This window comes from Herpailurus yagouaroundi, unplaced genomic scaffold, assembly GCF_014898765.1.
Source record: "Herpailurus yagouaroundi ecotype Mexico unplaced genomic scaffold, PumYag 28, whole genome shotgun sequence".
NCBI lineage: Eukaryota > Metazoa > Chordata > Mammalia > Carnivora > Felidae > Herpailurus > Herpailurus yagouaroundi.
In genome coordinates this window covers 39,053,862-39,068,393 of record NW_024412376.1, presented here as the reverse complement: position 1 = coordinate 39,068,393, position 14,532 = coordinate 39,053,862, and the positions used below count along the sequence as shown (strand labels likewise).

Genomic DNA, 14,532 nt, shown 5'->3' with positions numbered 1-14,532 from the left:
TCCTAAACTTTAGAATTAATGCAATTTCCAAAGGGTTCCAAGCCAAGAAAATTTAGAAAAATCAGTGAAAATACAAAAGATGATTAGGAGATTAGAAGACAAGCCAAGTCCATCTCCTAATGATCATGGGTTCCCCAAAAGCTTTGGTTACGGAACCTAATATATGTTGATCCAAAAAAGGAAGCAACAGTATCTGGCATTATTGAAGTTGTGAGAGAATGTCATGGTTTACGATCTTTACATGGTTTGTCACCCCAAGAAAACCAGATGAGTTACTTGTATCATTCCATATGATCACAAGATACTTCTTAAACAATGTTAAATCCTCCTCATATATTTCCATCAGCATGCACATTCTCTACAAAATTAAAATGTCTTGAATTCAATAGAATTCTACTGCTTAACTGTTTATTATTTGAATTAAAGCCACTCTTTCTACCATTTAAAACATTTTTTACATGGCTTTAATTTAAATGTAAAGTTCCCATTATATTTAACAATGAATTTTAGAAGACAGTATAGCACTACAGTAAGAAAATCTGATTAGTCTTCAGTTAACCTGGGCTTTAGTCCTGTATCCACCAAGAATTATGTGGCTTTTTGTTTCCTCAGTTTCCTTATTTATAAAGAATAAAGTTAGATTAGACTTTAGCCTTTGGTTCTTTCCAGATCTAAAATGTTCTGACAATAAATAATAAATGTTCTGACAAACTGGGCCCTGTGCATTAGGAGAATGTTACAAATCATGACAACTAATTTCTAATAAATTTTAAACTATAAAATGCAAGAAAATGTCCTCAAGAATCAAATACCCACCTCTGCTTGCTGCTGCTAATTTCCATAAAGAATATTTAATAATAAGAGGAAGTATTAATTTTAATTTAAAAATATGACTCAGTTTCTGCAAAGTTAAAGGAATCTCCCATTACAAAATGACTTTTATAAATAACCACTTTGGAGGGTCTCTCTTTGAAAAATTACCTAAGGCCCTTTTCCCCAAGCAAGTTAATGTGAACTTGGGAAGGGCAATTAAATTGTCAGAATTAAAAAATTTGTTTTTAACTAGAAGGTAGCCAGAAGTAGAGTCATGGGGCTAGTATTGATCGCCCGAACAGAGAACATCACTCTTCAGGTATTTACTCTGCCACCTTTACACCAGAGGCTTTCCTTCAAATCAAATCAATCTATAAAAAAGATGGCTCTTACTACTAAAATACATAACTAATCTCCAATGGCATTTCTATTTACATGTTTCCCTTTGATAATAATAATATAGTTTGTGATGTTTTAAGAATCTGCATTAAACAACATCCTGTCTCCTTAGTTAAATCAATTATAAATAAGAATGAGAAGTCCTAAAACAGTATACAACTGACACACTATCCTCAATAATACCTATTTTAAATATTCAAATTCAACACTGAAGCATAGTATTTATCCATACTAGATTCTGTAGTCTCAACTGCTTTTTGATCACATCAACTGTTTTGTTTTGCTAACTTGATTTTTAATATGTTTATTTTCATTAACTTCTTACTGTTATTAAATTAAGGATAAAGGTGCAAGAGTTTCATAATTAACACAAAATTAAAACTGGATGTTACCTATAAGATGCTTTATTTAATAAAAAATTAAAAACTTAAGTTCCTGACTTACATAATGAATTAGCATAAACTATGCTGATATGAAACTATACCACTGTACAATCTATGTGCTGAGTTTTAAAACCATTGTCTAATATTCATTATTTAAAATAAAAAATATATACAAAGTATGACAACAAAAGATTTATATTTTATCAAAAAATGTTATATTAAATATTACATATCTCCTTAAGTGGAAGACCACTGAAGCATCTCCTCCACATTTAGTTTTTAAAAGCATGTATTTCAGATTTAAATTTTTGTTTTCAACCTTTCAGAGTATTTTAATCACTGTAAGAACCATGTACAATATTGTCAAATAAGATGGAATTACATAAAGTGCTTAATTTTACTTCCCTCAATTTAATAAATATTATATTAACATTTCAATTACTGTTTGGAGTCATTAGAGTGAATTCTACACAGGATAAAAAAAAGTTCTAAAAGACAGTAAGCACTGCAATGCTTACTAAATATTTTTTTTTAACCAGCCTCCTGGCAACACAAAAAGGTGGCATAATAGAATTTTAAAAGGTAAAGTTCAGTAACAATGAAATCAAATTTATTTATTATGTAAAATTCTGTAATTTCCCAAAATGGTTGCATGTATTATTTTTGGTTAATGATGGATTTTAATAAGCTCCATATTAAATCTATACCACAAATTTTAAATTCAGTTATTGACATTTCTCTCCAAATAAAGGATTAACAGATTGCCTATGTATCAGTTTTAGAAAACAAGTCCCTGTCTCCAGATATAAAAGGAAAAATTTTCATAAAAACATTTTTATTGTCACTGATAGACTTCAGACTTCACAACTCAATGTTAAATGAGTTAAGAAGACAGAAAGGTACTTATTAAATTTTAAGTTCACATAGTAACATCTGTTTGATTGAAAAGCATAAAACTGCAAAAAGGCTGATTTTTTTTTTAATGTAAGAGTCATTAGCCAAAAGCAAAAAAAAAAAAAAAAAAAAGAAAGGAAAAAATATATGTAACTGTGAAATCTATAGTACCACATAAAAAGCACATGAACCCTAAAAGCAAAAGTGGCCTAATTAATTCTACATCTTATTTCTTCTTCCCCACCTCCTGTAGTTGAAGATGTAGGGCCCTCAGACTATTATTGCTTTTAGATCACTTTGTTATTGACTATTCTCTGTATGATCATTTATTTTAAAGGACTGATGTCACATTTGGTGTTATATCTGATGACATATTGTGGACATTTTCTTCCAGAAATGGCTCTTTAAGGCTGAGTGCAAGAGGTTAAGCTGCCTGACTGAGGCCAAACCTAAGATCACAGACTTTTAATCTAAATTCTTAATATCCTTATTGAATGTAATTTCACATTTATTTTGTATACTACATACTATCATTTAACCATAAACTGATGCGTGTTAAACCAATACCTTGAAAAAAGGGAATTAAAACTATCTTATTAAAAAATAACCAATTTACATTTTATAAAATCAAAATTATTTTAATGTAGAAAGGAGCTTCCCCCCCCTTAATCAATGTATCTTAATTGGATTTCAAAGGGATAAAATATTAAGTGAAACCCTATGATCAGAGAGAGTATATTATTAAATCCAAAGGCTTTTTCAGTTTTCTCTAATTTGCTCATCAGGCTTTTCCCTAATCTGAATCACAGTGATATGCATTATATCAAAAAAGGAAAAATGTTTTCTTAAGCTTTGATAACAAGATGATGCAGAATGGGAACATATGAAAATAATGTCTATTCTCTTTTTCCAGGAGCCATCCATCACACCCATCTACAAATCAAGGCTCAGAAAGTATCTGGGCGCTTGGACATTTATTACCATCTCTCCCACTTCATAATCTCATGCTAAAATACCATGGTTGAGAGAAAACCATATACACACAGCAGAACCTGGAAACCTATTTGGTTTGTAAATGCTGTGTTTCTGATATTCATGGATTTAAGGCAGGCGTCCTGGATTAATTTACTCAAAGCTGAATGTGTCGCTTAAAAAGAGAAATATTTTATCCTCCTACTCTGAAACAAAGAGTCTGCGTTAAGTAAGTTTTGCATGTGTAACATAATAAATAAATCCACTTGACACCATAATTTAATAGGAACCTACACTAACTGTAAAAAACTTAACTTCTCTTTCTGGGGTGAGTAACTATGAGATGTGGCATAGACCATTTTACAGTGCCTTGTAATAATGAAGTTATGCTCTTCATTACCAAGTACTGTACCTGCTGCTATTGGCAAGGAGTGGTTTATACACTGACCATGCTCCACGGCTGTTTTTAGTGTCGCTTCAGGATGTGTCGATCCTAGAGGGTTACGCACAAATCGTCGCCGGCGCCGCAAGTCATCTTCCCAGTGGTCAAGGCGCCAGAACTCACGAGGACGACTACAATGAAACAGAGAAGCCACATATGTTAGCAATTATCAAACAGCGTGGTAGCACTGAATTTCTGCATAAAGCTCTCCTTGTTTGCTCTGCCTTTTTTTTTCCCCTCCCCTTCCTCTTAATTCTCCTTCCACCTCACACTCCCCTTTTCTGCAATCTTTAACTTAGGTATGTCCTTGAAAATAACAATATCACCTTCCAGTCTAAGGAACTCCTTTTCCTTTTTCTTGGAAGGTGAAATGAGCACTAAATACATCATTTTAAAATGAATTGCTGACAGTGTGATCAGTTTCCCCACACTCTAGTGGCATGTGCTCTGATTTCAGCCTCATTTCAGCCTCAGCAGGGCACCTTTCTCTGTGGCTGCATTTATAAACCAGAATAGGGAAAAGGCTATTATAAATATGGTATAGCATTACCTATATTAATCAAAGTCTGTCCCCCTTCATTTTTCTTCCTAATTTGTGCCTTTTTGCACAAGGTCAGTAAATCATACCATGAATTCTTGGTCCAGAAAGTGTTAACTTTAATGAATATCTCAGTTACATGGTTATGTATGTGATAATAAAATATTACTCTGTTTAGATGTGCAGGAATTTAATTAAAATAATCTCTTAAAATATTCATTACATTTAGCCCCTGAGGCTTAGAACAACACAAGAAAATGCATTTCTTTTCCATTTACTGTTTTTAAATAAACCATTCCTATAGAGTGAAATAGCAATCTATTTTCAAGCAAATCAGATTGGATTTCTGTTTTATGTAGTGTGTTTTTATATTTAATTAAAAACTACATGCTATATGATGTGCAATAATTGCTATATCAAAAGCATACTTTTGGAAATGTATTTTTTAAAGGGTTCTACTATATTTTCCCCAATTATGTAGATCTTTTATATGGCAATATATAAATGTCAACTCTCCCTCTTATTAACTAATCATAATCTAGCATGGTGGAAAATATAAGGAAAATACTACTATGAAGTTTTTTCCATTACAGTAAAAAAAAAAATCTGCACAATACATTTATTCACTAAAGATACACAGCATGAAAATTTCTAAGCTTCAACAATTAAAAAATTCATCATCAAAACTTCTGTAAGGAATGACTAATACAAAATAAAATTGCACTTGTATTTCATGAGCTAATAAAATTGTACCTGTCAGCTTTGACATATTAGTAGTCTTGACCAACTGACAGTCCCAAAATACTCACTTAAAAGGAACTCTTATTTTGATGTTTTAGAGATGTTATCTTAAAAAATTCAAAACAGATTTGTAAATAAGTCCTTTATAGATTAAAAATTATCTCAGGTTAATAAAAGCATAGACAACAAACAGTACATTATTGAAAGAAGATATGTTTAAAAATAATAGAAATCCAATGGTCTTTTATGAGAAAGCCGGGGACACAATGAGAACATCAAAAATGTCCTTTGTTGATTTTAATCATGCCCAAAGAGGAGATATAATGTAATCAAATGGAATGCAAAAAAAGTGTTAGAACGGCAGTCCTCAAAAAGAAAAATTAAAAAGTTCTTTTATTCTTTTTTATACTGCTGTCTACAGTTTAAATGAAAACTATTATAATACCATTTAAAAACAAGTAAGAAGCACCTACAGAATACACACATAATAAGCAAAAGACAACAGTTGTTTGAACTCAATTAATAAAATTCTCCTTAGGTGAAAGGGGAAAAGACGGTACACAGATGGCTACGTGTATGGCTTTGATAGTCATGGAGCTTGGATAGGCACTTCATCATTCTGCCTACCTACATTTATCTGTTAAAATTATTATCAAATATCAGCCAGGATGCAGTCGTGAATCACAGGCTGCTCCTCGTCTTCAGGGGAATGATACAATGAGGGTCTATTCATCAGTGCGGCAATCGGCACAAGTAATTAGTTCCCTAGACTGAGATCTCCTACAAAGCCTATTTCAGTCAGCACCACAAACATATGACGATGTAAAGCTAATGAAAGCTGCTAAAATTTGTTAACCTTTTCTGCCATCAATCCTTCTAATATTCTGTGCTTCAGTATTATGCAAAGGTGGTAAATTATTAATTTGTCATTCATCCATCCTTCTGAATTTTGAGTCAAATTAAATGATATCATTTTTCTTGATAACAATTAAAATTATAAGAGATGTTAAGCTGCTATTACAAAATTATTACTAAATTAGGTAACAATGCGTTCTAGTATAATGCATGAGGGTAAAGTCAAATCCAAAGGCTACTAAAGCACGTGAGCAATATTTTTTGTCAGATAGTAGAAAAACCAGAGGAATTTTATAAGGATTCACAAATTAGCAAGTAACTCAGACAATATCTACAAGAGTAATAATCAAAATTAGGAGGAAACAGAACTATGATATTTATTTTTGTGCTCTTTAATACTAACAAAATTGGTCTCAGTGGTGACAACTGGCAAAAACAAAAGCCCCAATATATCAGGAACTAAGAATTTGTTCATATGGTAGAAAAATATTTAAGGTAAGTTTCATCTTCAAATATATACGTAGTATCAAAAATTTAAAAATACTTAGATACAATCCAAAAAAAACCCAATAAAGAACTTTATACTTCAGCATGATAATGTTTACAATATCCTGAAGCTAAAACTCAGACTACCTTTCTCAATACAAGTAGGAACAATTTAAAATCATCTGAAGACAAAGCAAAAATCACTTATTTCAGAGCACAAATCTAGAATGTCTTACAAAAATCACCCAGAGAGCCCAACAATTTCAATATATTTTCTTGAGAGTCTCTTCATTATAAAGCACTGCTTCAGGTGATATAGGATACAAACCCTCAAGGAACTTACTCATAATCGAATAGCTATTAGCCTCATTTGGAAAAAAACAGCATTTATCATCCAGTTTCTGATGCTGCGAGTAATACATGTTCTTTGGGGGAAAAGTCACACTCATTTTTTTCAAATAAGGGTAATTACTAGCATGTTTTAAGTCATTTACATAGGAACAGACCAACGTTTTATCCCTCCAATCCTGTTCCCTCCAATAATATACACTCTTAGTATTAGGTTCTATCACTGAAAAAATGAGGCATGCTTTGTCACTTTAGAACAGTATTGGAAAGGAGAATGTGTAGGTTTCACTCACCAACTTTCTGTAAGTTTTGATCATTCACATAAACACTGCACTCTCATTTAAGACATACTTCCACACCCTCCCCAAAAGCCCCTTGTAGAGGAAAGAGGATAAGAAATTATCAGATTTGGCATAGTCAAGACAACTGTCTTCCCATAAGGTTATGCATTAACTAAATAAGTTATTGTATATTTTTAGAGTTATCATCAATGGCATGGCTAGAAATATTTTAAAAACATCAGGTATTCAGAAACTCTTGACCAAATACAAGCATGGTTAAGATGAGAAATTACTTATTCTGAGAGTTTACAGGTATATATATCTGAATCACTATATTCCTTTATATATCTGTACCTATCCAAAAAATTATATTAATACAACATGATGCCAAATTCACAAACATTATCGGTATCACTTCTACCAGTAATTAAATCTTACCACATAAGATCTGGAAATAAAACCTTCTGTATAAAAGGTGCTGTAGGTGCTTTACTTAGGTATCCTATTAGTACATAACCTCCAAGTCTAAAATCTTTAACTAATAGAAATACACATGTTTTCGAAAAGTTGTGGATGACACTAAAATTAAATGTTCTAACTTTTCTTTCTAAATATTTTCCCCCAATTCTATGACCTAATTTCAAAATCAGAGATTAAAACTACAACTTTTTCTAATTATAAGTCAATGAATTGCCTTTCTACCTTTTAAAAAACTTTACACTTATGTGTTTGTAACATACACCTTTAATACATCATTGCAATCTACATAAAAGAAAATAAAACAATGCCATTTTAATATATAGAATATGTATTTTCTGTTCTATAAGAACAGAATCAAATAGATTGTTGAAATATATCCTAGAGGGAAATAAACTCAAACATTAATAGTCTATTAATTCCCTTTCTGATCTCAAGTGTGGTTAGTGATTTGATGAGGTGAAACAAATGAATTAAGTATGACCCAAATGAGAATCAGGTGGAAAGGGCAGAAGCAAAACAGTGAATCAGTAACTAAAGTATGATACACTTTCTTCCTCTAATATTTAAATGGCTCAACTATAAGTAATCTATTATTTTTCACATGTAAATTAGAAGACTTTATTTTTTTCAAATTTTTTTAAATATATATTTATTTTTGATAGAGACACAGAGAGACAGAGCATGAGCTAGGGAGGGGCAGAGAGACAGAGATACAGAATCTGAAGCAGACTCCATGCTCTGAGCTGTCAGCACAGAGCTTGACACAGGGCTTGAACTCACCAACTTGCAAGATCATGACCTGAGCCGAAGTCGGATGTTTAAACAACTAAGCCACCCAGGAGCTCCCAGAAGACTTTACAACGTTCAATTTTTTTGTGAAAAATATGGCAAGCCAATTCGCCAATTAATAATGTATGTATGGATGAATATGGAACTAGAATCCTAAAACATTTTCTAATAAAACTGATTGACTCTTACCTTGAGCCAGCTGCTAAGAATACAAAGATTAATAAGATATTATCCCTGGCCTCATGGAGAAGACAGATGTAAAAATGATGAGAATTTAAAAAAATTTTCTGTAAGGGGGGAACTGGGTGGCTCAGTCGGTTAAGTGTCAGATTTCGGCTCAGGTCATGACCTCATGGTTCATAAGTTCGAGCTCCACCTCGAGCTCTCTGCTGTCAGCAGAGCCTGCCTGGGATCCTCTGTCCCCTCTTTCTATGCCCCATCCCCACTCATGTGCTCTTTGTCAAAAATAAATGGACATTAAAAAAACAAAAACAAAAAAACTGTTTGGAATAGAGCAGAGCTCTATTAAATAGCTAGTAAACTGCACAACTCCAGGGGGCAGTGTTCACATCAAGATTTGTATGATATTCCTGGAGTTGTGCAATGCTCATTTTGTATTTCCATATGAACAGCCTTTAGAATGATAGGGTGTTATGAGAACACTTTATCTTTTTCCCTCTCCATACAATGTTCAGACTCCTTCCTTTCTCTCCCAGAGTTAAATATAATCTTGGGGAAGAAGAACAGAACAAGGCCCTTCAAACACTATCAGTAGCAGAAAAGGTGTTCAGACCAGGACTGACATTGTGAAAATATAAAAAAACAGGCAAAATTCAATATACAAAAGAAAATAATCAAGAACAAAAAAACAAAAAAGAAACATTAATATTTATTTCACTGAAATCATTAAGTTCATAATTGATTTATTAAAGCAATTTTTGATATTATTCTGTTATAGTAAAACAGCATTAATTACTAAAATGAGTAGTAGTTATGTATGTATTCCAATTATTGCATAACCGAATTGTATTGACACTTATTCAAATTAGTGAGATACACCTATGTTTGCCATCTTACTGTTTTTAGTGTCATTTTCATGTAACTTGGATCTACATCAATAAAAGAATGCTAGTTTTAAAGAGAAAAACTTCACAATGAAATTATACTAGAAAAATGTCCCATTTTCCATCTTACCCACTTCCTTGTGACAATATCTGATAAATCTTGATAATCTTAACAAAAGTCAGCAATAAATTCTTCTGGCTAGAAGAAAAGTTCTAAATACTAGTCAATTTTAGTACCTCATATTTTGTTCTAAAAATTTTATATTACCTGTTTTTTTAATTCCTGTATCTGGCTCGCTTTCATTTCCATATTTTTAGATTAAAAATTAATGCTAGATATTAGTTACAACTTAAACAAATGGTAACCTCTAAAAAGAAGTAGACATTATCATTGTACTGTCAGCTAGAAGATAAAAGTGCTTAAGTTCTAGAAGGGTTTCACTTTCTGCATAAATCTTGGTGAAATAATGTTCAGGTACTATAGGGTATCACATAATAAAAGAGAATGCTTTATCTCACAAACTGAAATCTACTGTGCCTTCATGCAGATAGATAGAAAGAATATTAACTAAAGCCTCTATTTACCAAGTACCAACTATAACTCAAATGCAGGTGATCTATGAACTGTGCTGTCTTAATGAAAATAAAAGGAAAAAAAAAAAAAACCCTTCAACTACACAGATCCAACAGGAGACAACTTCTAAAGCATAATTCTTTCTTTACTGAGGCCTGATATAGAATCACTAGAAAATTGTATATACTATTTAATTATGTAAAACTATATTTTATGTAGTCATGAATTTCTTTGTGGTACTACTCAATGTAATTCTCTGTTAGCTTTTAGAGACATGTAGACACCCATCTTCAACTAGTTATTTACTTAGAATATTTTCTAAAAATATAATTGTGTAACAATTGTTTAAGAAACAATCCCATAGTTTTCCTAGCTCCTATTAGCCTGTTAATCATTTCTTTATTCACTTAGCATTTTTACCAAGAAGTAAGCAAAATTATAAGAAAATAACAATCTAGTGTTAATTGTCCTACCAATTAAAACTCTAACAAAAGACAAATGCAAAAAAATTAAACAATGTTGTTGAATACTAGAATCCCCAAAACTCACCTGAGTAGCCATATTATTTAGACAAATCTGATCTATTTTCTCCAAAAATCTGATTAAAAAAAAGTAATTCACCGAACATCTATTTAGTGCCAACTCTGAACCAGTCTTGGTACATCCGTATAAATTGTGCTTTTATAATTTTTTATGTTATAATCAGGATAAAAAAAATCATCACATATCAAAAATAATACAACTTAAAATAGACAGCATTTGGGGCACCTGGGTGGCTCAGTTGGCTGAGCATCTGACTCTTGGTTTTGGCTTAGGTCATGGTCTCACAGTTCATGAGTTTCAGTCCCACACTGGGCTCTGCACTGACAGTGTGGAGCCTGCTTGGGATTCTGTCTCTCTCCCTCTCTGCTCTTCCCTGCCTTTCTCTTTCAAAATAAAATAAAATTAAAATAAAATAAAATAGGGGCGCCTGGGTGGCGCAGTCGGTTAAGTGTCCGACTTCAGCCAGGTCACGATCTCGCGGTCCATGAGTTCGAGCCCCGCGTCGGGCTCTGGGCTCATGGCTCAGAGCCTGGAGCCTGTTTCCGATTCTGTGTCTCCCTCTCTCTCTGCCCCTCCCCCGTTCATGCTCTGTCTCTCTCTGTCCCAAAAATAAATAAACGTTGAAAAAAAAATTTTTTTTAAAAAATAAATAAAAAATAAAATAAAATAGCATTTATTCCATTGGACTATTCTGTGATAGATACTGCATTCTTTTGAACACATTATTACCAAGTCTCACAACAACACTGCCATAACTAGATACTGTTATTTTTATTTTAAAGAAACAAAGAAGAAACGAAGTCTTACCCATCAGTAGTAAATAATAAGTCTATGGGCTTCAAAGCCTATGAGCTTTCACATAACATTTCCTCTAGAAATTCACTGGATACCATTATAGCTATGATCAAAGTTCTAATTAACCCTGCCTGAGAGGACTGAGGATTTCATTAAGGTTTTAATGAGGATCTATTTTGTAAGTTCCATGAGGACAAGCGTTTGTGTCCATCTAATTCACTGACCAAGCACAGTAACTGGAACAAAGGAGGCACTTAATAAATAACCAATTAAGGAATGAACAAGCTGACTCTTTAAAGAAACTTGAATGATAAACAGGAGTCTGCTGGGCAAAATGGAAAACGCATTCCAAGCAGAGGAAAGAGCATGGACAGTGGCATAAAGACATAAAAAGGCACCTTTATCTTAAGAAGTTTGGGTAACAAAGATCATTTCAAGGCAACTTAGGAGTGGCAAAAGCTAAGTCAGGAAATATAGGTTTAGAACCAGATTTAAAAAGGCCTTGTATAATTAACTAAAGTAATCTTCACATCTTATACTCAACAGACAACCAAGCTTTCTCAATAGAGAACTAATATGATCAGCTTTATGTTATGTGGCAGCGATATAAAAAAAGGCAGTGGGGATGGAGGCTAAAGCTAAGATTCAAGTGACCTATCTGAAGGGGAAGAGATAAGATTTTGTGAGACATTCAATATGGAAGGTTAGGAAAAAGGAGATAATGAGAACAAAACTGAGGTTTGTGATAAAAGGGTAAAGATACTATTTAACTGAAATGATGTAGGTTAAGTAGCTGCGGTTGGGAGAATCATGTCCTGGACACCTAATAATGTCTAGGCAGAAATGTCTAATAACTAATCACTAGAACTTGGGAACTCAAAAAGCACTCTGAGCAGTGTTGGGAGTGAGGAACTTAGATATTCATCTAACAAAAATTTACTGAGAGCTAAGTATGTGCTAGATCCAGAGAAAACTATATTGAAAGGACAGGAGAAAAGTGAAAATAAAATCTGGGAAATTCCAATATTTAAAAAAATTGCAGATGAAAGGATCACTTAAATAGAGAAGAAAATGTTTCATATAATCAAGATAATAAGAGAACCAAAATAGAACAGTGCCAAAAAAGACAAAGCAGCAAAGACTCTCCACCGAAGTGAGTGGGCAGCCAATACTGAATTCTGCATAAGAATGTTTAGAAGGATGGGGTGCCTGGCTGGCTCAGTTGGTGGAGCATGAGAGGCTGACCCTAGGGTTTTAGTTTGAACCCCACGTTGGGTGTAGAGGTTACTTAAAAATATATTTTTTAAATTGGTTTAAAGTTTATTTATTTTTAGAGAGAAAGAGCACAAGTGGGGGAGGAGCAGAGAGAGAGGGAGACACAGAATCAGAAGCAGGCTCCAGGCTCTGAGATGTCAGCACAGAGCCCAACGCAGGGCTTGAACTCACGAACCATGAGATCATGAAATGAGCTGAAGTCAGATGCTTAACCAACTGAGCCACCGAGGTGACCTAAAAATAAAATCCTTTGAAGATTTTTTTTTTAATGTTTATTTTTGAGAGCGAGAGAGCACAAGCAGGGGAGGGGCAGAGACAGAGGGAGACAGAGAATCCCAACAAGGCTCCATGCTGCCAGCGCAAAGCCTGACGTGGGGCTAGAGCCAGTGAACCGTGAGACCATGACCTGAGCTGATGTATGGTTCAACTGACTGAGCCACCCAGGCGCCCCCCAAATAAAATCTTTTTAAAAAATGTTTATAAGGATGAAGAATGAAGGAAAGCTTTTATGTTTTTGTGTTTTAAGATATATAACTTAGGTGTGCCAGGGTGGCTCAGTCAGTTAAGCGTCCGACTTCAGCTCAGGTCATGATCTCCCTGATCGTGAGATCAAGCCCCACATTGGGCTCTGTGCTGACAGCTCGCAGCCTGGAGCCTGCTTTGGATTCTGTGTCTCCCTGTCTCTCTGCCCCTCCCCCACTCACGCTCTGTCTCTCTCTCTCAAAAATAAATAAACATTAAAAAAAAGATATATAATTTATATGCCATCATAATGTCTACCTGTTCAAAGTGTACAATCCAATAGTTTTTAGTATACTTACAGAGTTGTGCAACCATCACCAAAATCTAATTCTAGAATATGTTTATTTCCACTAAGGAAATCCCATACCCCATACTAGTTATTTCCCATTTTTCCTTCCTTGACAATGGACACACAGAGTATTTCACAGTATGCAGGGCAGAAGGTAGGTGAATGTGTCTGCTCTGGCCTGGATCTTCTAAAGTCTGGACTAAATTTAAAATAAGACAAACTGTAAGGGATTGATAAAAGACATTTTTATTCATATTGGAATTTTCTGGAGAGCCTAAGGGCTATGAGAATATGTTATTTATAAAAAAACATCCCCAGAGACTATTAAAATAAAATTTATAATTAATTCATATAAGATATATAATAACTAAAGTTTTAGAGTGATTTATATTAAAAGCCAATAATCTTTAAAATTTCTGGATATGATATAAAACTATTTTGGCTTCATTTATTTAAAAGGACTTAAAATTAATCACCTTAGCCCCACCATGTACTAGATCTATGATTTCTACATAAATCACTGATCATCTTTGGGTTTCTATTGCTTTATATGAAATAATTGTAACTTGTTTAAAGCCCACCTCATAGGGTTGCAGTGATGAATCAAATGAAACAGAGTTGTGAAATTGCTTCAATAACCGTAAAATGCTATGTAAATATAAGGTATTATTTTTAATTAGTAATGAATTTAAGTACTTGGCTACTTCTACATGCCATTATTTTGGTAAAGCATGTGTTCAAGTGGTATCACCAGCTACTTCAACCATGATTTAAAAATAAAAACATGGGGTGCCTGGGTGGCTCAGTAGGTTAAGCATCTGACTTTGGCTCAGGTCATGATCTCGCAGTCCATGGGTTCAAGCCCCACATCAGGCTCTGTGCTGACAGCTCAGAGCCTGGAGCCTGTTTCAGATTCTGTTGTCTTTCTCTCTCTCTGACCCTCCCCTGCTCACACTGTCTCTCTCTCTCTCTCTCTTTCTCTCTCTCTCAAAAATAAACGTGAAAGAAAGAAAGAAAGAAAGAAAGAAAGAAAGAAAGAAAGAAAGAAA

The 14,532-nt window shown here is 33.5% G+C and overlaps 1 protein-coding gene across 7 annotated transcripts in view; it reads right to left on the bottom strand.

The window, feature by feature from the left end:
• The window catches only part of LRBA (LPS responsive beige-like anchor protein), a 772,087-nt gene that overhangs the window by 296,274 nt on the left and 461,281 nt on the right, over positions 1-14,532 (bottom strand). For 5 of the 7 annotated variants that reach the window (XM_040472514.1, XM_040472528.1, XM_040472537.1 and 2 more), the window contains exon 38: positions 3,874-4,034. In XM_040472514.1, the coding sequence (XP_040328448.1) occupies positions 3,874-4,034 (161 nt within the window). The remainder of the gene's footprint in view (positions 1-3,873; positions 4,035-14,532) is intronic. The other 2 variants (XM_040472547.1, XM_040472558.1) reach the window with 1 other exon arrangement.